The sequence below is a fragment of the Salvelinus sp. IW2-2015 genome, linkage group LG2 (genome assembly GCF_002910315.2).
Source record: "Salvelinus sp. IW2-2015 linkage group LG2, ASM291031v2, whole genome shotgun sequence".
Lineage (NCBI taxonomy): Eukaryota > Metazoa > Chordata > Actinopteri > Salmoniformes > Salmonidae > Salvelinus > Salvelinus sp. IW2-2015.
Genome location: NC_036839.1, coordinates 29,334,098 through 29,357,122, shown reverse-complemented (window position 1 = coordinate 29,357,122; position 23,025 = coordinate 29,334,098). Strand labels below are relative to the sequence as shown.

The 23,025-nt window shown below is 41.7% G+C and overlaps 1 protein-coding gene across 1 annotated transcript; it reads left to right on the top strand.

Annotated features, from left to right (window-relative positions):
• Nucleotides 1–50: 50 nt before the first annotated feature.
• LOC111977876 (integral membrane protein 2B) lies at nt 51–18,844 on the top strand. The gene is made up of 6 exons (XM_024007639.2): nt 51–352; nt 15,304–15,435; nt 15,653–15,889; nt 16,048–16,158; nt 16,374–16,524; nt 18,115–18,844. The coding sequence occupies exons 1-6, from the start codon at nt 272–274 to the stop codon at nt 18,201–18,203; spliced, it is 801 nt and encodes a 266-aa protein (XP_023863407.1). The 5' UTR covers nt 51–271; the 3' UTR covers nt 18,204–18,844.
• Nucleotides 18,845–23,025: the final 4,181 nt, after the last annotated feature.

Genomic DNA, 23,025 nt, shown 5'->3' with positions numbered 1-23,025 from the left:
TCTGGAAAGAAAGCTTGCTAGCGACGGTTCTCGCCCTCTGTTGGTCATTCAATCAAAAAGAGAAAGAGGCGGAGCTACATCTAGCTATACTAAATACTGAAGAAAAGTAGAGAAGAGTCTGTCTGCTATTGCGTTTGAGTTAAGCAGTACGAGTTGTGTTAAACTACGACGTCTGATTTAGGAGTTGTTACAGCAAGATACCAAACAATTTCGACGTGATAAACACAGTCGTTCTCTTTTTTTCGAAATCAAATAAAGTGTGCATTTCACGATGGTGAAGGTTTCTTTTAATTCGGCCCTCGGGCAGAAGGAAGTGAAAAAGGACTGCGAAACCCTCATTCCCGAGGACAAGGTGAGTCGCTAAATACTGTAGCAATTTTTACCAAAAATTGTATAGCTATACGTACTGTCAGCATTCCATATATATGTTTTTTGACTCACTGAATAATGTTCACTCTATCAGTGATATAGAATCTAAACAGTGTGATGAGCCCATCAAAGTTGAAGAGATTATAGAGTATATCAAACATCTAAAGAACAATAAATCACCAGGTGTTGATGGAATTAAATCAGAATTTTACTAATTATTTTCTGAACAAGTAGCTCCCTTCCTATTTGAAGTCTTTTTAGAGAGTATTAAAAACAATATTCTCCCTCCTACAATGAGTCAGGGGTTAATAACACTGATACCCAAGCCTAAAAAATAAGTGCCGCTTAACGATAACTGGCATCCAACTTGTCTTCTTAATAATGACTATAAGATATTAGCCTTACTACTTGCAAAAACAATTAAAGATGTCCTGGATGCAATCATTGATGAAACACAGTCTGGCTTTATGAGGAACCGATATATTTCTAACAATGTCAGACTAATATTAGACATACTTGACTACTCAGACCTAATAACTGAGGATAGCTTCATATTATTTTTAGATTTTTATAAAGCATTTGACACAGTAGAGAATCAGTTCCTCTTCCACTCCCTTGAGAAATGTGGCTTTGGGGATTTTTTTCTGTAAGGCTATTAAGACTCTCTATGCAAATGGTAACAGCTCTATCAAATTGAAATATGGCTCCTCATCTAGATTTGAGTTAAAGAGAGGAATTAGGCAATGTTCTCCTATCTCGCCGTACCTGTTTTTATTAATCACCCAACTTCTTACAATTTTTTWAAATAATAGTCCTGTACAAGGTATTTCCATATCTGGTAAAGAAATTATTATAAGCCAGCTGGCTGATGATACTACACTTTTTCTGAAAGATGCTAACCAAATTCCCATATCGATCAATGTGATACAATCCTTTTCCAAAGCGTCTGGTCTATACCTTAACACTAATAAATGTGAACTGATGGCTGTCAAAGATTGTGTGACACCTTCATATTATGGTATTCCAGTAAAAATACTTACATATTTAGGCATAACCATTACAAAGGATCAGAAGTCTAGAGGCTTACTAAATTTTAACCCCCTTATTAACAAAACCCAGAAGTAGCTAAATCAATGGCTAGAGAGGGACTTACCTTTAAAAGGAAGTCCTAATAACCAAGGCTGAAGGTATCTCTAGTAGAGGTTGACCGATTATGATTTTTCAATGCCGATACCGATTATTGGAGGACAAAAAAAGCMGATACCGATTAATCGGCCGATTTATTTAAAAATAAATATATATATCACACACACACATTTTTGTAATAATGACAATTGCAACAATACTGAATGAACAATGAACACTTTTATTTTAACTTAATATAATACACAAATACACACACGCACACAGCTCTGAAGTGACAATGATACTGAAGAGTCTGCTTAGGAGACAAATACTCTCAACTGTTTGAATAAAAATAGAGTTTAAGTTACCTGTRATGAATGTTGAAAACAAAAACTTTAATTTCTATATGCAGGAAATYCTATTTTAATAATGGGCATGGTAAGAATTGACAACCAAAGTGCGAGTCATAATTCCCATGACACCTTTTAGCAAAATCTGAAAAGCGGTTTCTTCATTTATTCCATAGGATATTTTTAGATTCACTTAAAATAAGGTCTGTGTTTCGTGTAGGCTTACATCACCGTGCCAATTTTATAACTGTGTAGATATCCATAGGACAAGGTAACTCTGATCATTATTGACTAAATATAAGCGAAGATACATTTTTTTGTAGAGTGGATTTATGAAAATATGTTGACAAACGTTACCTTATCCTAGTGAGATTTACACGGGTATCAAAACGTCGAGGCGGTTTAAGCCTGCACGAAACACAGATCTTATTTGAAGTAGATCAAGACATTCTCTATGGAACACATGAACGGTAAAATAACGAAGGAACCCCTTTCAAATTCAGCCGCAAGTTATTACAGGAATTATAACGCGTCGACTATTTCTCTCTAAACCATATACCTTTGACTAATCCGGAAACTATCACCTCGAAAACAAAACGTTTATTCTGTTCCGTATTTTATCTAACGGGTGGCATCCATGAGTCTAAATATTCCTGTTACATTGCACAACCTTCAATGTTGTCATAATTACATAAAATTCTGGCAAATTAGTTCGCAAAGAGCCAGGCGGCCCAAACTGTTGCATATACCCTGACTCTGTGTGCAATGAACGCAAGAGAAATGACACAATTTCACCTGGTTAATATTGCCTGCTAACCTGGATTTCTTTTAGCTAAATATGCAGGTTTAAAAATATATACTTGTGTATTGATTTTAAGAAAGGCATTGATGTTTATGGTTAAGTACACATTGGAGCAATGACAGTCATTGATTGATTGTTTTTTATAAGATAAGTTTAATGCTAGCTAGCAACTTACCTTAGCTTACTGCATTCGCTAACAGGCAGGCTCCTCGTGGAGTGCAATGTAATCAGGTGTTAGAGCATTGGACTAGTTAACTGTAAGGTTGCAAGATTGGATCCCCCGAGCAGAATGTTCCTAGGCCGCCATTGAAAATAAGAATGTGTTCTTAACCGACTTGCCTAGTTAAATAAAGATTAAATAAAGGCGTTAAAAAAAAATGGCAAATCGGCGCCCAAAAATACCGATTTCTGATTGTTATGAAAACTTGAAATCGGCCCCGATTAATCGGCCATTCCGATTAATCGGTCGACCTCTAATCTCTAGACTAACATATGACGCTCTATCTTTATATCTTGACAGTAAAATAAGCAAGGAGATAGCCCAGATGCTTTTCAACATTCTGTGGAGAAACCGTACCCATTACATTAGGAAAACTGTTGTAATGAACACTTATGAGAATGGTGGGCTGAATTTTCTGGACTTTACTACCTTAAATAATACTTTTAAGATCAATTGGATAAAACAATTCCTAAGAAGACCCACTTCTATGTGGAATTTTATTCCTCATTCCTTATTCCTCTTCTCTACTTTTGGTGGCCTTAACTTCATGTTGGTTTGCAATTATAATATTGACAAAGTTCCAGTGAAACTTTCTGCTTTTCATCGGCAGGTTTTCTTGTCATGGTCCTTAATTTATAAGCATAATTATTCTCCACACAGATATTATATATGGAATAATCGGGATATATTGTATAAAAATACTTCTTTGTTTTTAGAATATTGGTTCCGAAATAATATCCTATTGGTGAGCCAACTGGTAAATGCAGAGAGTCTTTTACTCAGTTATAAGGAATTCTTATCACTTTTCCAAGGTCCCTGTAGCACCTAAAGATTTTGCAATTGTTTTAGATGCCATTTCCTCAGGTGTTGCTTTATTATTCAGGAACTTGTCAAGACCTGACCCTCAGAGCCTACCTTCCGTTGACCCTGTTGACTCATCAGTAGGAAAGATTTGTTTCTCTTTTGGTCCATTCAACAACAGAGCGATACGAACCTTGTTTCAGCAGGATGTTGTATCTATACCTTATGTCATGCCTTATTGGAATGTATTTATTGATAATATCTGTTGGGAAAAAGTTTGGAATTTGCCACACACATACCTTTACATGCTTTTTACATTGTATCACACATTTAAAAATATAATGAAAGTGGCCATTTTTGGGCCCTTTTTAGACCTATACATGCCGTTTGTAAGACTATGATCCTTTCACTATACATGGTACAGACAACATCTTGGTGTCATTATACTCCTTATAGTGTGCTCTAGAATATGGAGTATTTCTATATTCTGAATATAAAATGTTCACATTAATTTATTCAACATTAAATATTATTATAAATGTCTCAAAAGTACCCTTTTTGATTTAGCTTATTTTTAGATGTATGGTTTGGCACAATATACTCTTTAAACTAGCGCTGTTCCCCCCCAAACATTTTGTATTGGTCTACCGAGAGTCGTTCTGTTCTTTCGACCAATCGATTGGTCTAACTGTTTAAACTTATTTTTCCATATAAAGACACCCTATGTTTGAATAAAATCAACTACATATGCATTGAGCTTGTCTGATGCTTTAAGCACACTATTTGATTAAATAATTAAGACACAAATAACTTAAGAGCCCGATGGGCACACTGTTAAAAAAWAATAATAATAATAATGACAGCGAGTGCCTTTGTGACTGGCGCATGTTGTCTCGCTCTCCTCCCTACTGCAGAGAAAAGGCACCACAGCACAGCAAGTGTTAATTGCGCTCTCTGTGCTGAAGCTGCAACATTTCAAATCCCTAATTTGTTTAGGAAAACCATTCCCTCAACCCTTGCTCTCTTTACATGTGACCAATAGGGCCTGMCCTATAGCCTATCATAATAACATCAATAAATTGGTTATAACAAACTCCAAACACTGTAATGTCGACAGCAAAATGGATGCGGAGGACATGAAAGCAACTTGGAACGGGTGAATGTTTACTGGTTGCTCAGGAGGGAAAGGTGAAGTCAGATCTATGGAAGACATTTTACTTAGTTGTAGAAACTACTGGAGATCAAGATCAAGGGTATAGCAGTAAGTGTTGTGAGTTATGTTGCTGTTGGATTACAATAGTATTTTGTTTCTGGCCATTTGGTACAGTTTAGACAACACTAAATATGTGTACCTTTATTATAGCAGTCTAAAAACAGTTGCATGCATTCAAAGTAGAGCTATCGACCGATTAATCGAAACGGCCGATTTCAAGTTTTCATAACAATCGGAAATCGGTATTTTTGGGCGCCGTTTTTTTATTATTTTTTATTATATACACTGCTCAAAAAAATAAAGGGAACACTTAAACAACACAATGTAACTCCAAGTCAATCACACTTCTGTGAACTCAAACTGTCCACTTAGGAAGCAACACTGATTGACAATAAATTTCACATGCTGTTGTGCAAATGGAATAGACAAMAGGTGGAAATTATAGGCAATTAGCAAGACACCCCCAATAAAGGARTGGTTCTGCAGGTGGTGACCACAGACCACTTCTCAGTTCCTATGCTTCCTGGCTGATGTTTTGGTCACTTTTGAATGCTGGCGGTGCTTTCACTCTAGTGGTAGCATGAGACGGAGTCTACAACCCACACAAGTGGCTCAGGTAGTGCAGCTCATCCAGGATGGCACATCAATGCGAGCTGTGGCAAGAAGGTTTGCTGTGTCTGTCAGCGTAGTGTCCAGAGCATGGAGGCGCTACCAGGAGACAGGCCAGTACATCAGGAGACGTGGAGGAGGCTGTAGGAGGGCAACAACCCAGCAGCAGGACCGCTACCTCCGCCTTTGTGCAAGGAGGAGCACTGCCCAGCCCTGCAAAATGACCTCCAGCAGGCCACAAATGTGCATGTGTCAGCATATGGTCTCACAAGGGGTCTGAGGATCTCATCTCGGTACCTAATGGCAGTCAGGCTTCCTCTGGCGAGCACATGGAGGGCTGTGCGGAAGTGTGATTGACTTGGAGTTACATTGTGTTGTTTAAGTGTTCCCCTTATTTTTTGAGCAGTGTATATATACAGTATATCACAAAAGTGAGTACACCCCTCACATTTTTGTAAATATTTGAGTATATCTTTTCATGTGACAACACTGAAGAAATGACACTTTGCTACAATGTAAGGTAGTGAGTGTACAGCTTGTATAACAGTGTAAATTTGCTGTCCCCTCAAAATAACTCAACACACAGCCATTAATGTCTAAACCGCTGGCAACAAAAGTGAGTACACCCCTAAGTGAAAATGTCCAAATTGGGCCCAATTAGCCATTTCCCTCCCCGGTGTCATGTGACTCGTTAGTGTTACAAGGTCTCAGGTGTGAATGGGGAGCAGGTGTGTTAAATTTGGTATCATCGCTCTCACACTCCCTCATACTGACTGGTCACTGGAAGTTCAACATGGCACCTCATGGCAAAGAACTCTCTGAGGATCTGGAAAAAAGAATTGTTGCTTTACATAAAGATGGCCTGGGCTATAAGAAGATTGCCAAGACCCTGAAATTGAGCTGCAGCACGGTGGCCAAGACCATACAGCGGTTTAACTGGACAGGTTCCACTCAGAACAGGCCTCGCCATGGTCGACCAAAGAAGTTGAGTGCACGTGCTCAGCGTCATATCCAGAGGTTGTCTTTGGGAAATAGACGTATGMGTGCTGCCAGCATTGCTGCAGAGGTTGAAGGGGTGGGGGGTCAGCCTGTCAGTGCTCAGACCATACRCCGTMCACTGCATCAAATTGGTYTGCATGGCTGTCGTCCCAGAAGGAAGCCTCTTCTAAAGATGATGCACAAGAAAGCCCGCAAACAGTTTGCTGAAGACAAGCAGACTAAGGACATGGATTACTGGAACCATGTCCTGTGGTCTGATGAGACCAAGATAAACTTATTTGGTTCAGATGGTGTCAAGCGTGTGTGGCGGCAACCAGGTGAGGAGTASAAAGACAAGTGTGTCTTGCCTACAGTCAAGCATGGTGGTGGGAGTGTCATGGTCTGGGGCTGCATGAGTGCTGCCGGCACTGGGGAGCTACAGTTCATTGAGGGAACCATGAATGCCAACATGTACTGTGACATACTGAAGCAGAGCATGATCCCCTCCCTTCGGASACTGGGCCGCAGGGCAGTATTCCAACATGATAACGACCCCAAACACACCTCCAAGACGACCACTGCCTTGCTAAAGAAGCTGAGGGTAAAGGTGATGGAYTGGCCAAGCATGTCTCCAGACCTAAACCCTATTGAGCATCTGTGGGGCATCCTCAAACGGAAGGTGGAGGCTTGCAAGGTCTCTAACATCCACCAGCTCCGTGATGTCGTCATGGAGGAGTGGAAGAGGACTCCAGTGGCAACCTGTGAAGCTCTGGTGAACTCCATGCCCAGGAGGGTTAAGGCAGTGCTGGAAAATGACAAAATATTGACACTTTGGGCCCAATTTGGACATTTTCACTTAGGGGTGTACTCACTTTTGTTGCCAGCGGTTTAGACATTAATGGCTGTGTGAGTTATTTTGAGGGGACAGCAAATTTACACTGTTATACAAGCTGTACACTCACTACTTTACATTGTAGCAAAGTGTCATTTCTTCAGTGTTGTCACATGAAAAGATATACTCAAATATTTACAAAAATGTGAGGGGTGTACTCACTTTTGTGATCTACTGTATATATAAAAAAWAAAAWWAWAATAATTGTCCGATTTAATCGGTATCGGCTTTTTTTGTCCTCCAATAATCGGTATCGGTACCGGCGTTGAAAAATCATAATCGRTCGACCTCTAATTCAAAGCTCCCTTATTTAATTTTAAAACTAAAATGCTTGATTGCATTTCAAAGCATGAATGTCTCGTATGCTCTGATGCATGAACAAATTAATGATTGATTTGATGCAGTAGCCTATATATTGAAATAMGTTACGGTATTAAGACTAAACAGGACATGCTCTTAGGCCAACAGCTAGGTGGTGGTTATACAAGGATACTATACAAAGCCTACTAATGATATCAACATTATTATAATAATGATCATTGTAATAATAACAATGAAATCAAGAAAAAGGAGAGTATAGGAGCGAGAGCTGCATGCATATTATGTGACAAACAGGTGCTGTTAGATTCATTTTTTATGCCTGTTTGGAACAGTGTAAACAACACTAAATAAATGATACCTAATAGCAGTCTGTTCTAACGGGAAAAAATTGTAAAGCCTTTATTACAGCATAGCAAAGATTAAAAACCGCCAAATCTGTGRAATTGCTTTACCCAACATTTTGCCGTTGCATGAGGCTTGGTGCTCACGGAATCAGTAGGCTATTAAACAAACACTAAAACAGCCAACAGAAGCAATATCTATCTTATTTCTGTAGATMTATATACAGTACCAGTCAAAAGTTGACACAGCCACTCATTGCAGGGTTTTTCTTTATTTTTACTATTTTCTACATTGTAGAATGAGTGAATACCTCAACAATGAAGTAACACATGGAATCGTGTAGTAACCAAAAAAGTGTTAAACAAATATGAGATTCTTCAAAGTAGCCACCCTTTGCCTTGATGACAGCTTTGCACACTCTTGGTGTTCTCTCAACCAGCTTCACCTGGAATGCTTTTCCAACAGTCTTGAAGAAGTTCCCACATATGCTGAGCACTTGTTAGCTGTTCCCTTTACTGCTGTCCAACTCATCCCAAACCATCTCAATAGGGTTGAGATCGGGTGATTGTGGAGACCAGGTCATCTGATGCAGCACTCTCCATCACTCTCCTTCTTGGTCAAATAGCCCTTACACAGCCTGGAGTTGGGTTTTGGGTCATTGTCCTGTTGAAAAAACAACATCCTAAATGACCCCCAGCCTTTAGATGTGAACTGAACAATGCACTTGAGATGCATTTTAAAGGCTATGGATGCGAAAGTGAACTTATTTCCAAACGTTTAGGTCAGTTGTATGCTGCTTTGCAATCTATCAACAGCAAGGGTTCCATTAGAGGCGCAATATTTTTTACTGATGCATTTGGCAATATTCAATTAATACGCACAAAACATATGAACAAAAGCATTCGCTATGAAAGTTGATATGTAGGCCCTTCATATATTGGCTATGCACAGCACTTTGATCAATTTATCCAATCAGTTATTGTTTTCTTGCTCAAACCGTGAGCAACACCTGTCAAACCCAGACATTTCTCTCAAAACACAGGGATGTTGATGCTGCTGCCTCCGCGGCATTGTTCTCAATCCCAAAATKTTGCTATTATGCACATAGCAACATATTAATAGTTTTCATGTTGAATATATGGATGTGAAATTGTATTTCAGAATGTAGCGATACTCCATATTTTAGAGCCCACTATTAGGAGTATAATGACACCAAGGTGTTGTCTGTATGGTTGGTTGTGTTACAAAAAAAGAATATCAAACAACCTTCCAATGAAGGTTCTATGTGATAATTGCCAGAACAGTCTAATACCACAAAACAACAAAAATCAGCCCATGCTGGCATTGAATCACCCTATACAGTATGTTTGCTCTTTTGAACTTTTTGGGGTAGTTTAGGGGACAGTTATCTTGTTTTTATTTGGGGTAGTCAGTGTTTTCTTGCTGGCCAAATGTTCACTCGGATGAGTTTAGAGACAAAGCAAGATGACCAAAGTAGCCTACTCTTGGGCCCAATAGGCAGCATGCATTCAGGTTAGCTAGGCAGGCATAGGCTTCAAATGCATTTCAGGGGAATTCTTCACCTGAGACTTACCCCACACCAGTGTGTTGCCAGTGTCTATGTTAATGTAAGCTCTAGTGTTCTTTTTCGGGAACTGTGTTTCCATCAGAAGTGTGATACAGGACTTTGGGCGAGCAGAATCAACAACCTCTGCATCAAGACAAGGTGTTTTACCAATGTTCAGTTAGCCATTCATTGTATTGTAGGAGCCAGATGAAAGGAACCGGTGGCCAGGCCGTGGCACCAAGTCTGAGCAGGTCCGCCGATGCCGTGAGACTGGAGACGGTCCATGGAAGTGGAAACTCAAAAGTTTGAGCCTTTTTAGTAAAACACTGGGATAAGTCTCAGGTAAAAATGCTCCATAAAATGGAGGGTGTTTTTACACCACTTCCCTGCTGGCAGGATGCCGCTCGCCTGGCTAGGGAAGCCGTCTAAGGGAATGTGTAGGTCAGTAGCTCATCAGATGGAGTGAGAGACGGACAGTGGGAGGGTTGGCTCTGTTCACACTGCCTGATTTAACAGGTTTCATTTCATTTCACCTTTATTTAACCAGGTAGGCCAGTTGAGAACAAGTTCTCATTTACAGGGGCAGAGTGATTGGCAGCCGGCACAGTGCAGCTGCGAGGGTGTGTCCTATGTGCTGTCAAGGGTTCGACCAAGAGCAAGCCTGAGTCTGCCCTGCAACCACTTGATAGTTCAATAATATTATGTAAGTATAGGCCAACTTCATAATGACATACACCCCTTAACAACACAGAGGCACCCCTAGAATGTGGTATTGTTATTTGCCTTAACCTTTGTCAGGTTAAACCTATTAGTGTGCCTGTGTGGGTAAGATATGACCAAAAGACTGCCAGTTATAGAAACAGTAGATCTAGCTAAACGCATGTTGTTTTTCCAAGTTGCCTACTAGCCACTTTATAAACAAGATGGCTGCCCAGAGAGTTGACATTAGGAAGTCAAGAGAGTTGGTTGTCAGCAGATCCCCCCTATGTAGTTTGCATGGCCTCGACTAGGCAACTTTCAAGGGCATGTCTGTCTGGTCGGCTTGTTTGAATACGGAAGCAGATCTGATATCGAGTTAGCACCTCAGTCTTTTCCTGTCAGCTGAACACATCAGCTACTTACTGAGCTAGTTGTTATTAGACAACCTTGGCAACACGTTGGTACATAAATGCATAAACTGTTGCATGTAAATCATGGATGGAGCATGCAAATGTACAATAGAATGAAAGTTCAAATTGACTGTTTTGAATGTGTCATTAGCAGTCTCTATAGATGGGAGGGAAATGGCTTGTTGTATGGAAGTGAATGCAAAGTAGGAGCGACGAATATTCACCAGTGCATAGACTTGGCCTAGTCAGTCCCCCCATGATTTTTCAGGGGTTTTTGTGTGATATTTGCATGCAAAAATGCTTGATTTTGCTGTGGTAATTCTGACATTTTTCATTGCAATTGGTCGCAAAAATGCGCTGAGGGAAAACCTTCGTGGTGCTTGATTGAACCATATTATGCGGTACATGTGCAGTGATTGGTTGAAATTACAAGCCCACCTTTTGATGGGTCAGTTTTATGCTATAATATTGCAATGATTTGACCGTTTTATGCAGAAATAGTGTGTGAATGGTCAAATTTGCTAGCCCTAAAGTGGTTAGAAAGGTTCGTAAATAAGACGTGCTGGCCATAAGTTCACTGAGCATTACTGAGGATATATTCTGGGCATGTTGGGGTGGAAAAGGAAGAAGATAAGGATTTAGTTGCCTGTGCAATGTGAGCTCTTCCTCGGTCACAGTAAAACACTACCTGTCTCCGAGCTACTGAAATTCTACCTCTTTTCAGGGTGTTACATTCCTGAACTTTAGAATTAAGATGTTCTGTCAGTGCGAAAGTAGAAGGGGAAGTATTTTCTCTCCTTGTTAGGTAGTTTAAAAAGAGGCATACTATAGAAAACAAATTGTACTCATCTCCCGTTTGTGATTATTATTTTTGATGTTGTAAATGCAGCGGTAATACAGCATGGCTTGATTTATGAAGACGGTCAGTACCACTGAATTAGTCTAGGCCAGGTAGTTTGCATACTGGAAACTTGGCCACACCTGCTGTATGCTTGTTATCTGTGGCATCAGCAGGTTGGGGAGCATGTGGAAACTTGCAGGAACCCATAGCTGAGGGACAGACAGTCCTCGGAACAGAGGTAGAGGCTGGAAGAAGACGTTGAGCCAAGGGAGAGCAGGCTCTGACGCAACCTATTTTTGTTTTCTTACAAGAGGAAGCATAAGCAGCTGAGTTCACCCTCAAGGCCCTAGGGAGAAATAACATAGAAACACATAGCCCCCAACTTATGTAGCATAGCAAATGGTGCCCTCTATACCATGTGAAACCACAATGATTACATAGTCAAAGGCGATGCATACGTGTTTGTCTGTAGTGGCTTTTCCAAAGAGAGAAAGACGAGGACACGCACAACAACAATTTGAAGCTCATAAAGACACAGCAAGCCTCAAACACACAGTTCATGTGGCGTCTCATTGTACCATAGGCAGAAATGGCATTTATCTGAGAGGGAGCACAAGTGTTCGTGTGTAGTGGTTTCCTTGGTGTGACTGGACACACAGACAAAGCATTGATTGTCACCCTAGCGTGACTGAGCGATGTGATTGCAGCCCCAGATGTAGGCCTAGAGCCAGTGGTCTGAGGGGGCTTAGCAGAGCAGAAGACCATCTCTGTCTGAGGGGAGAGTAAACATGCTTAAAGTATAGGACAATATTAGGCTACATAAAGTACAGCACATCCAGTATTTTTAAAGGTCCAATGCAGCTGTTTTTATCTCAATATCAAATCATTTCTGGGTGACAATTAAGTACCTTACTGTGATTGTTTATAAAATGGTATAAATGAAATAAAAATAGCTTCCTAGCTATGAGCAATTTCTCAAGCATGAATTTTGATAGGACTGTCTGGGAGGGGTAACTGAAAACTTGCTGTTATTGGGCTGGCTTGGTTAGACGTTGTGAGGCCGGTTGTACGTATTGCCAAATTCTCTAAAATGATGTTGGAGGCAGCTTGTGGTAGAGAAGTGAACATTCAATCCTCTGGCAACAGCTCTGGTGGACATTCCTGCAGTCACCATGCCAATTGCATGCTCCCTCAACTTGAGACATCTGTGGCATTATGTTGTGTGACAACTACACATTTTAGTGGCCTTTTGTCCCCAGCACAAGGTGCACCTGTGTAATGATCGTGCTGTTATGCCTGATATGCCACACCTGTCAGGTGCATGGATTATCTTGGCAAAGGAGAAATGTTCACTAATAGAGATGTAAAATAATTTCTGCACAAAATGTGAGAGAAATGTTTTTTGTCCATGTGGAACATTTATGGGATCTTTTATTTCAGCTCATGAAACATGGTACCAACAGTTGCGTTCATATTTTTGTTCAGTGTATTTAAAATGTTTGACTGCACTGGGCCTTTAAAACACTTGACTAGGTTTTCTGCAGTGTACACTAAGCTATGCTCCCATATTGTCTATTTCAGGGACAAAAGTATGTTTCTTGATAACATTTACGCTGATGTCCAGTATCTGCATACAGCTTCTGGATGTGTGTATGTTCTTCCCTTTCTTCCTGCAGAAATGGGGAAACCAACATAGTCAGAGCAGAAGAACACAAAAGGAAAAGGAAGTGAATTGGAACAGACTGGAGGAACAAAACTGAGACCAAGTTTAATTTTAGTGGAGCAGCCTTATACTATCAAAGTTCAACATGAGAAAAAAAACTGAGGTTAATGTGCGGTTGTGGGATGAAAGTAAACTTTAATAAAGCCTCTGACTCCAAACCGATTGTAACCAAACCGTTCATGGCTTTATGCACATACAGACTCAGTTACAAAACCATCCATGATGGGGATTTTTTTTTTTCACTGGGTGTAATGGTGTGAGGTAGGCCCAACACAGCATTTGAATCAGACGTTGTCATTCTTGTTGCTAATGAAGCAGAAGTTCCTGTTTTAGTGCATTATATGACCCTATTTACTCTTACAGTAAGTCAAAGCCTATCCCTGGAAACTCCCCTTCGGTCAGCAAAGGCAAAACCACCCTGGCATTTTGATCTCATGGGGAAGAGATTAGAAGTTAAACCAGCCAGAAAGCCTCAAATATTCCCTTTTTTCCCTCTCTAGGAAATCACTTGCAGCCAAGGCTTCCRAACAGAGTGGATATAATGGGATATACGTTAGTGTTCCTCTCCCCCTTGCTCCCTCTTGGTTTTTGCTATTAGCCTACTCCCCTGTGTTTCTCCCTCCTAGTCTCTCTTTTTATTGCTTTGGGTCTCCCTGGAAACGCCACCCTGCTGCTCTGAGATTTGTGTTGACATTAACTTGATTGAGGTCAGGCTAGCTCTTACTACTTGGGAAGGGCGAATTGCTTGCTTCTCATTGTGCTATAGCTTTTCTGCTGAAGTTTGGTTGAGAATGTGGGCATTTCCTGTCACACTATTGTTTGGACCCAGAAACGCTTACTCATGCAGTCATACTCCTCAACTGTACAGATGGGCTCAACAACAATAATGTTCTCAGTCAGCAAACTTGTTTCTTCGGAAGCCAGCTCTAGAACTTCCTCTTGTTGAAATGTAGAGAAATTTTCCGTCAGGGCATTACTGAAGAATGTTGAGACTTAATGATTTTCCGCCAATGCCCATACTCATTACCTTGGTCAGCTAGACCAGGGGTCGACCCATGTCTAGAAAGTCCCTTCACAAGGGGATACGAAGGTGGTGGAGGGTTTTTAAAGAAGAGACCTTATCGTGAAATCCCATGTTTGCGATTTGATAAACACTGTGTCGTTTGTCTACATGACTCACTCCCTCAGTCAACCTCAATCAGCTCAATCTATGGCTGTTGATCAGAGCACTTAGCTGTTCATTATAGCCAGCAGGGCCTTTGGGTGGTTTGCAGTCCTCCTTAGATCTTTGACCCATCTGAAATTCCCTAATAAAGATCAGGAAGTTTGGGAGTGTCTGGGGTGAGTCAAGTGCTAGTGTTTTAGTTCACAAGTGTTTTTTTTTTAATAGAGCTAAGACCAGCTGTATTACACCAAGATCCAAGGATCAAACCCATCTCCTGGCCTTAGTCTATGATATCACAAATTGACTACAATAATATGTCAAGGCATTAGGAATATACACTGTAGATGGTCTACTCTCCCCACCCTCTGTTTTCTCTATGTTCTCCTTCTCTACCTACCTTTTTTTCTCCTTTCTATCTCTTCGTCTCGCTCTCTTGCTATGCTGATTTGCATCATCACTCGACCCTACTCTGTGCCTCTTTGGGGAGAATGAAGCCCTCTTCATCCGTTCCTTAAACACAGCCTTTGTTTTGTCTCCGCTCGCCATGCAGCCCCCCTGCCAATGTGCTGCACCCCCTCTGAACAAACCCTACCTCTTTTTGTTGTTTTGAACCAGGAGTGTTGCCAAAACTCTCATATCTGGTGTGGCTGTGCCCATCCCTCCTACACTGCCTTGAACACAGGGGTGAGGTGGAAAAGGAAAGTGAGAGAAATGAATGGAGAGCGAGGGCAGAGAAAGGAGAGGTTAGAGATGGGCAGAAGTGAGAAGTGTTTCAAGAGAGCAAGATGAGGGATTGAGTGACTTAGAAACCTGTAAATACAGTATGTGTGTGTGTCTGTCTGCCTCACATTCTGCCTCTTCCCTCTGTTTCTTCAGGATCCGGAGGTGGCTCTGCCAGTGCGTCAGCAGTCCAAGGCCTGGTGCTGGTGCGTGTGCCTGGGCTTGGCCCTGATGCTGTCTGGCGTGGTTGTGGGAGGGGCCTACCTTTACAGGTACTACATCCTGGAGGTGAGACTGGACCACTCTGACCCCTGTGTTTATCTAGGGGTTATTGAATACTGTAACTGGCAGGATTGGAATGTTGTATTTATTGTATTTGAATACATGACATGTTTTAGAGTTTTTTTAATTTGACATGGCAAAAGATACATTCTGCTAGAAGGGCAGAGCTCCATGCAGTGAAAAGTGGGAATATAAATGTTTTCTGTGTCCTCCCGTCCACCAGGAGGGCAGGGTGTTTGTGTGTGGGGTGAAGTACCGTGAGGAGGACATTGTGAAGTACCATGAGGAGACAATGATGATCCAGGAGGAGGAGGATGTGGAGCTGGACCTGCCCTCCAGCTTCAAGATGATCCAGGAGAACATCCGCATACTGGCGGACCAGGATGTGGCTCTCATCAACGTACCCGTGCCCGAGTTCGAAGACGGCGACCCCGCCGACATCGTCCACGACTTCCACAGGGTAAGACTTGACTGAATTGAAAACTTCAACCCTGCTGTTTTTTGCTAACCCCTGTTTGTTTCTGTGGGGATAACAATCCACAGACCATGGATTGTTTGTGTTCAGTGGCATTTCTTAAGGTTGTTATCTTAGTCTGTTCTATTGGCGGTTCTCCACAGAGACTGACTGCCTACCTGGACCTGTTCCTGAACAAGTGCTATGTCATCCCCCTCAACACTTCCATCGTCATGCCTCCCAATGACTTCCTGGAGCTTTTGGTCAACATCAAGGTAACAGGAACTGCTTTATGAACCATGTTACAATAATGATAGTAATACATTCGATTTCTTACGCACTAGTCTGGGCACCCAATGTAACCTTATACTGTTTTTACAATGTTGTAAGAGAGACTGACATTAAATGTTTTTGAAATGAACCACTTAGTATCTCATGATGTTAATGATAGGATGTGTTAGTCAATGTTTTATTCCTCTTTCTTCCCCAGGCTGGTGCCTACATGCCCCAGTCCTACCTGGTCCATGAGGAGATGGTGGTGACAGAGCGCCTGGACAACGTGGAACAACTGGGATTCTTCATCAACAACCTCTGCCAGGGCAAGGACACCTATAAGCTTCAGCGCAGAGACAGGATCCTGGGTCAGTACACACCTGCATAAATACACACACACACCTTGCGCACGCTTCATAGTTCTTAGTGAAGAACTATGCTAACGTGCCCAAAGGAAATAGGCTTCTCTTACATTCAGCCCTTTTTAGCTTGAGATCATGACTGACTGGTCTCTAAGCACGCTGTTAGACCTCCCATACCTAACACACTACTCACACACACGTCCGCGTACAAGTATTCGCACGCGCACACACGTCTAACAAAACTACCACATGGGCATTGCAACATACTTTTGTATATATAGTGTATGTGGACACCCCGGATTCTGCTATTTCAGCCACACCCGTTGCTGACAGGTGTATAAAATCAAGCACACCGCCATGCAATCTCCATTGACAAACATTGGCAGTAGAATGGCCTTACTGAAGAGCTCAGTGACTTTCAATGTGGCACCGTCATAGGATGCCACCTTTCCAACAAGTCAGTTAGTCAAATTTCTGCCCTGTTAGAGCTGCCCTAGTCTATTGTGAAGTGGAACCGTTTAGGAGCAACAACGGCTCAGCCAGGAAGTGGTAGGCCACACAAGCTCACAGAATGGGACCGCCRAGTGCTGGAGCATGTAAAAATCATCTGTCTTCGGTTGCAACACTCACTACCGAGTTCCAAACTGCCTCTGGAAGCAACGTTGGAACAAGAACTGTTCGTCGGGAGCTTCATGAAATGGGTTTCTATGACCGAGCAGCTGCACACAAGCCTAAGATCACAAGTATTGGCTAGAGTGGTGTAAAGTTCGCCACCATTGGACTCTGGAGCAGTGGAAATGCGTTCTCTAGAGTGATGAATCACGCTTCACCATCTGGCAGTCCGACGGATGAATCTGGGTTTGGCAGATGCCAGGAGAACGCTACCTGCCCGGATGCATAGTGCCAACTGTAAAGTTTGGTGGAAGAGGAGGAATAATGGTGTGGGGCTGTTTTTCATGGTTCGGGCTAGGCCTCTTAGTTCCAGTGAAGGGATATCTTAACGCTACAGCATACAATTATGTTCTAGACGATTCTGTGCTTCCAACTTTGTGGCAACAGTTTGGGGATCGCTCTTTCCTGTTTCAGCATGACAATGCCCCCGTGCACAAGGCAATGTCCATACAGAAAGGGTTTGTCGAGATTGGTATGGAAGAACTTGACTGGCCTGCACAGAGCCCTGACCTCAACCCCATTGAACACATTTGGGCTAGATTGGAACGCTGACTGCAAGCCAGGTCTAATCCCCCCAACATCAGTGCCCGACTTCACTAATGCTCTTGTAGATGAATGGAAGCAAGTCCCCGCAGCAATGTCACAACATCTAGTGGAAAGCCTTCCCTGAAGAGTGGAGGCTGTTATAGCAGCAAAGAGTGGACCAACTCCATATTAAAGCCCATGATTTTGGAATGAGCTGTTCAATGAGCAGGTGTCCACATACTTTGTCATGTAGTGTATCTGACTCATATCTTTCTAAAAGAATGTTCTCCCAATGAGTCTGAGCCTGTATGAACAACCAACCACCATATTGTGGCATCTCATACAGGTTTTTATTAGGCGTAGATCAGCATTTKAACCTTTCCATCTCCCACATTACAGGTATGCAGAAGCGTGAAGCTCTCAACTGCCACAAGATCCGTCACTTTGAGAGCAAATTTGTGGTGGAGACCTTGATCTGTGAGCCCTAGTGACGTCGCCGTGGGCAAAGTGTGACATCGTCTCTGTACAACCTCTTCATTTCACTGGGAGCGCAGTTGGAGATTTGCAATCCTCACTTTCTGTTTTAAATTTTCCCATTTTGTTATTCTACATCAGGTAGTTGTGTGTGTGATCATTTTTATGTGAAATGGGGCAATTTTGTCTCTGCTTAAAATATGTCAATCAGTTCYGTGTTTTTCTTCTTCATTATACAGGGATGCAATTATTCGATAGAGGGTTTCTATTTTTTGGAGGATATATTCAACGGCGGGACTGCTAGCTTTTCAAAAATGTAAACCTCACTGATGATTTTGAGATCTATGTTAAGATTACTTTAAGTAATCATACTGGGATTAATGGGCTTGAAGCAGATCATGTATGGTATAGTCAGATTTTCTGAAACCGAGTCTAATTTGTATTTTTGAATACAGAAACAAATGTGCAAAGGCATAGCAAATGTATCATTTTGTACCACTGAACCTGGTTTAGAAGGGACTAGTCCAGGGTGTTTTATAGATTTTACATTTTCTGTTGAAACTGTTAAGATTTCTTAACTGGAAAACATCTTAAAATAAGTGTGGATAAATGCTTTTCTTTCATCTAGCTTTAAGAATAAATAAATATCAAGATAGTTGTCTATATAATTAAAATCAGTAATTTTTTTCTCATACATCAAAGGAAAACACACTTTTTTTTATATTGGAATCAAAATATTTAGTTTAAATTCTTTCTTTTTTTTTCGATAACTCCATCTATATTACTAATTTGTATATAACCTCTGTAAAGATATGACCAACACCACAATAAATCTTAAACCAGTACTACAGACCTCCATGGCATAGCCAGTGTGTTTGTGGCAAGAACATATCAAATAAGTCTGAGTGCTTTTCTTAAATACACATTTGTCTGCTAACTTGGCGCCATCCATTTGTCTTTTTTTTTATGTAAYGTTTTTTAACTAGGCAAGTCGGTTAAGAACAAATTCTTATTTCCAATGACGGCCTAGAAACAGTTGGTTAACTGCCTTGTTCAGGGGCAGAACGACAGAGTTTTACCTTGTCAGCTCGGGGATTCAATCTAGCAACCTTTCAGTTACTGGCCCAACACTCTAACCACTAGGCTACCTGCAGCCCTTTTCCTGTGAGCCACTCTTTTGAATGGAGTCATTAGTACATGTTGACTGTATGCGCTGTCTCATTTGCTTATGTTTGCTCCCATAGCAATATGTGTCTCCTCTGATAGCTAAATGTGGTGACGGATCAGTTGACAAAGTATGACTATAAGCCCTGTTAAATGATTGTAGTGGAACGCTGCAGAGGTGGGACCAAATCACAAGTAAGTCTTAGCACTCAAGTCCCAAGTCAAGACAGGCAAGTCCGAGTCAATTATCAAGTCCTAAACGTTGAGTTTCGAGTACTAAACAAGTCATAATGTGCTCTTCACCAAATGTAATACCATTTCATATTTAAGAGTAATAGTATATTACATTTATGCAAATCATGAATGCTTTGACAAATATATATATTTATTACTTTCCAAATAAACTTTATATTTCCATGGAAAATACATGGGTAGCCATGAGAAAGACACATCAATATGACAACAAAAACTAAATATTGTAGTGCTCTCTCCAGATATACTCTACACACCTAAAACAATCCTGCCATAAAAGTTAATCATTTATTAAAAGGTACATCAAAACAACTGATACTGAACTTCAAGTAGGCTTACAATTTGAACACTGGCCTGAATGTCTGAGAAAACAATCCAGATCCCAAAGATGGGAGATGAAACCTGAACATGGAGTCTCTGTGTAATGCATAAACAGTCATTTTTTCTCTTATCTCAGGGCCCTATGATACATTGCATTTGCAAAAGACCAAATTTGATAAAAGTCTAAGTCATATGTGCACAATGAGGCCGCAGTATGATGCCACCATGGCTGAAGACACGCTCCACTGGAGCACGAGGCAGGCACTGCCAAGACCCTGATGGCCACTTGGGACAGTGAAGGAAGAGCCTTCCTGTTCATTGCCCAGAACAAGAGGGCATTCTGTCCTTTGCATATGTCAAAGTACTGCTGGAGTGGTCCCAATAGCTTTCTTCTGCCTCTTACAGTATGCTGCAAACAGCCCTTCTTCTTGTCCAAAACTATGGTCCTCTCGCTCTTCCTCATTAACAAGAGGCACAGCTTGCTCAGTCCCTGTAGCATCTTGCAGAATCAGTTCTGGCAAAACATGTAAAAGCATAGCAGAAACAAAAAGGCCGGTATTGGTGATGTGGGTTACACTGAAAAAGTATTATTGTTGCAGTCAATTGGATTAAATTATGAGAAAAAGTTACTTCAAACTCAATATTTACCTTTCACTCTTTGTGCCACCTACTCGTTGACCAGCACATGGTGCTCCGCCCACATCAGAGAAAAATCCGGATCCAAGGCAGCTGCTTTGAGGTAGACTGGATCTGAAAAGGGGGCAGTTATTCCATCTTGTGTCCTGGCCATTTTCACATTGAAGATTCCAAGAAATCTTTTGTTCAGGGATGCCTGGAGACTTCTGACCAGGCCACTCAGGAAATGGACTCGAGGCTTCCGCTGCTCCAGGTGGTGAAATCAAGGACATGACCGAGGGAACAACAGAACTGATTGTGACTATCTTCTCCCCGTGTCATATCTGTTGCTTCTCCAAATGGCTTCAGGATGTCCACCAACTCCTTCAACTTATTCCACTCCCGTACTGTGAACAACAACTCCTTGTGCCCAACAACTCCTTGTGCCCAGCCTTTTCTAGAACATGACTGATCTTTAGATGGTCACATTGGATAACTGCCTTCACTTGTCTCAGTGTTGAGTTCCATGTTGTGTTGACAGCAGCAGGGATGCCTCTTTCCCCAAATTCAGCATCAAACACCTCTTTGAATGTTGTGCTTGTACGCAGCAGTGAGCTGATTTTTGATAACTTTGAAAGAGAAGGAGTCATCACTTTGTTTCTTTCAAGCCATCTCCCACCACCAGCTGGAGAGTGTGGGCAAAACACTGCAAGCGCTGTTTTTTTGCAATAGCAGCATCCACTGTTTGCTGGTCTTCCAGGGTTAGGTCATTCCAGAGCTCTGGGTCATCAAGGTGATCTTCGTCATGTACTTCATCTTCTTGTTCAATAGGGAAGCACACCGTGGATGCTTTTCTCATGTTGGCAGCATTGTCACTAATGATATAGTGCAATTTATTTTTAATGCTGTACTCATCACATATGACCTCAAACTGCTCACAGATTCTTTCGGCCGTGTGTGGGCCTTTGAAGCGGTCACAGGCCAAGAGATTGGACTTGATCTGTATCCTCTCGCCATCTTTCTCCATACAGTGCACAGTGACACCAAGGAACCCCCTCATCTTTCGGTCGGACCAAATGTCCACTGTGACTGAAACATGGTCTGTGTTGCTCAACTGAGTTTTCAGTTTTGAACATCTCTCTGTAGCGAGGTTCTCTACTTTTGATGTCAATGTTCTTTTTTATTTTATTTCACCTTTATTTAACCAGGTAGGCTAGTTGAGAACAAGTTCTCATTTGCAACTGCGACCTGGCCAAGATAAAGCAAAGCAGTTCGACACATACAACAGCACAGAGTTACACATGGAATAAACAAACATACAATCAATAATACAGTAGAAAAATCTATATACAGCATGTGCAAATGAGGTAGGATAAGAGAGGTAAGGCAATAAATAGGCCATGGTGGCGAAGTAATTACAATATAGCAATTAAACACTGGAATGGTAGAATGTGCAGAAGTTGAATGTGCAAGTAGAGATACTGGGGTGCAAAGGAGCAAGATAAATAAATAAATACAGTATGGGGGTGAGGTAGATTGGATGGGCTATTTACAGATGAGCTATGTACAGGTGCAGTGATCTCTGAGCTGCTCTGACAGCTGGTGCTTAAAGCTAGTGAGGGAAGTAAGAGTCTCCAGCTTTAGTGATTTTGCAGTTCATTCCAGTCATTGGCGGCAGAGAACTGGAAGGAGATGCGGCCGAAGGAAGAATTGGCTTTGGGGGTGACCAGTGAAATATACCTGCTGAAGCGTGTGCTACGGGTGGGTGCTGCTATGGTGACCAGTGAGCTGAGATAAGGCGGGGCTTTACCAAGCAGAGACTTGTAGACGACCTGGAGCCAGTGGGTTTGGCGACGAGTATGAAGCAAGGGCCAGCCAACGAGAGCGTACAACGAGAGTGTTCTACGACACACTGGGCTGTACTTACTGTCAACCACTGACAGAAAGTGACGAAAACTCTTGTTTTCCACAATAGACAGAGGCAAGTTGCAATCGATAACCAGGTCAGACAGTATTGCATTGTTGATAGCTTTCTGCTGTGTATGATTAATCCTGTACTGCCCTACACGGGTCTCCATTAACTGTGAGATTGGAGACTGTTGTGGTTCACTTGTGACACTTTTGTTCATCTGGTATTGTTCAAATCTGTAAGCATATAAAAAAAATATTGAGCGAGGCAGTAGCACAATCTTGCCTGGTCTCAATCTTGGGTGCAATGATCACGTTCCCGCACTGGCTGACTGCGTGAAGGCTCATTGATTTTATGTTATGTTAGCCTACATGCTATACTAGCAAATTTATATATAGCTGTCGGCTATATTAGCCACGACTTACCGTTCTTTGTGCAGCTTCAAATGTCGAACAAAGTTGGAAGTTGTTGCGCCTCCGTCTGTCATTTTCTTCCCGCATGTTTTGCAAGTTGCAATCTGTTTTTTGTTGACTACAGCGTAGTCTGTATATCCGAAAATAATATATTGGGGTATC

What these genes read in the sequence shown, in the direction of transcription:
- LOC111977876 (XM_024007639.2), top strand. Translation starts at nt 272, where the DNA reads ATGGTGAAGGTTTCTTTTAATTCGGCCCTCGGGCAGAAGGAAGTGAAA. An exon ending in ACAGGTACTACATCCTGGAG is followed by an intron (nt 15,436 to 15,652) that starts GTGAGACTGGAC and finishes CCCGTCCACCAG; the next exon opens with GAGGGCAGGGTGTTTGTGTG. An exon ending in TCGTCCACGACTTCCACAGG is followed by an intron (nt 15,890 to 16,047) that starts GTAAGACTTGAC and finishes GGTTCTCCACAG; the next exon opens with AGACTGACTGCCTACCTGGA.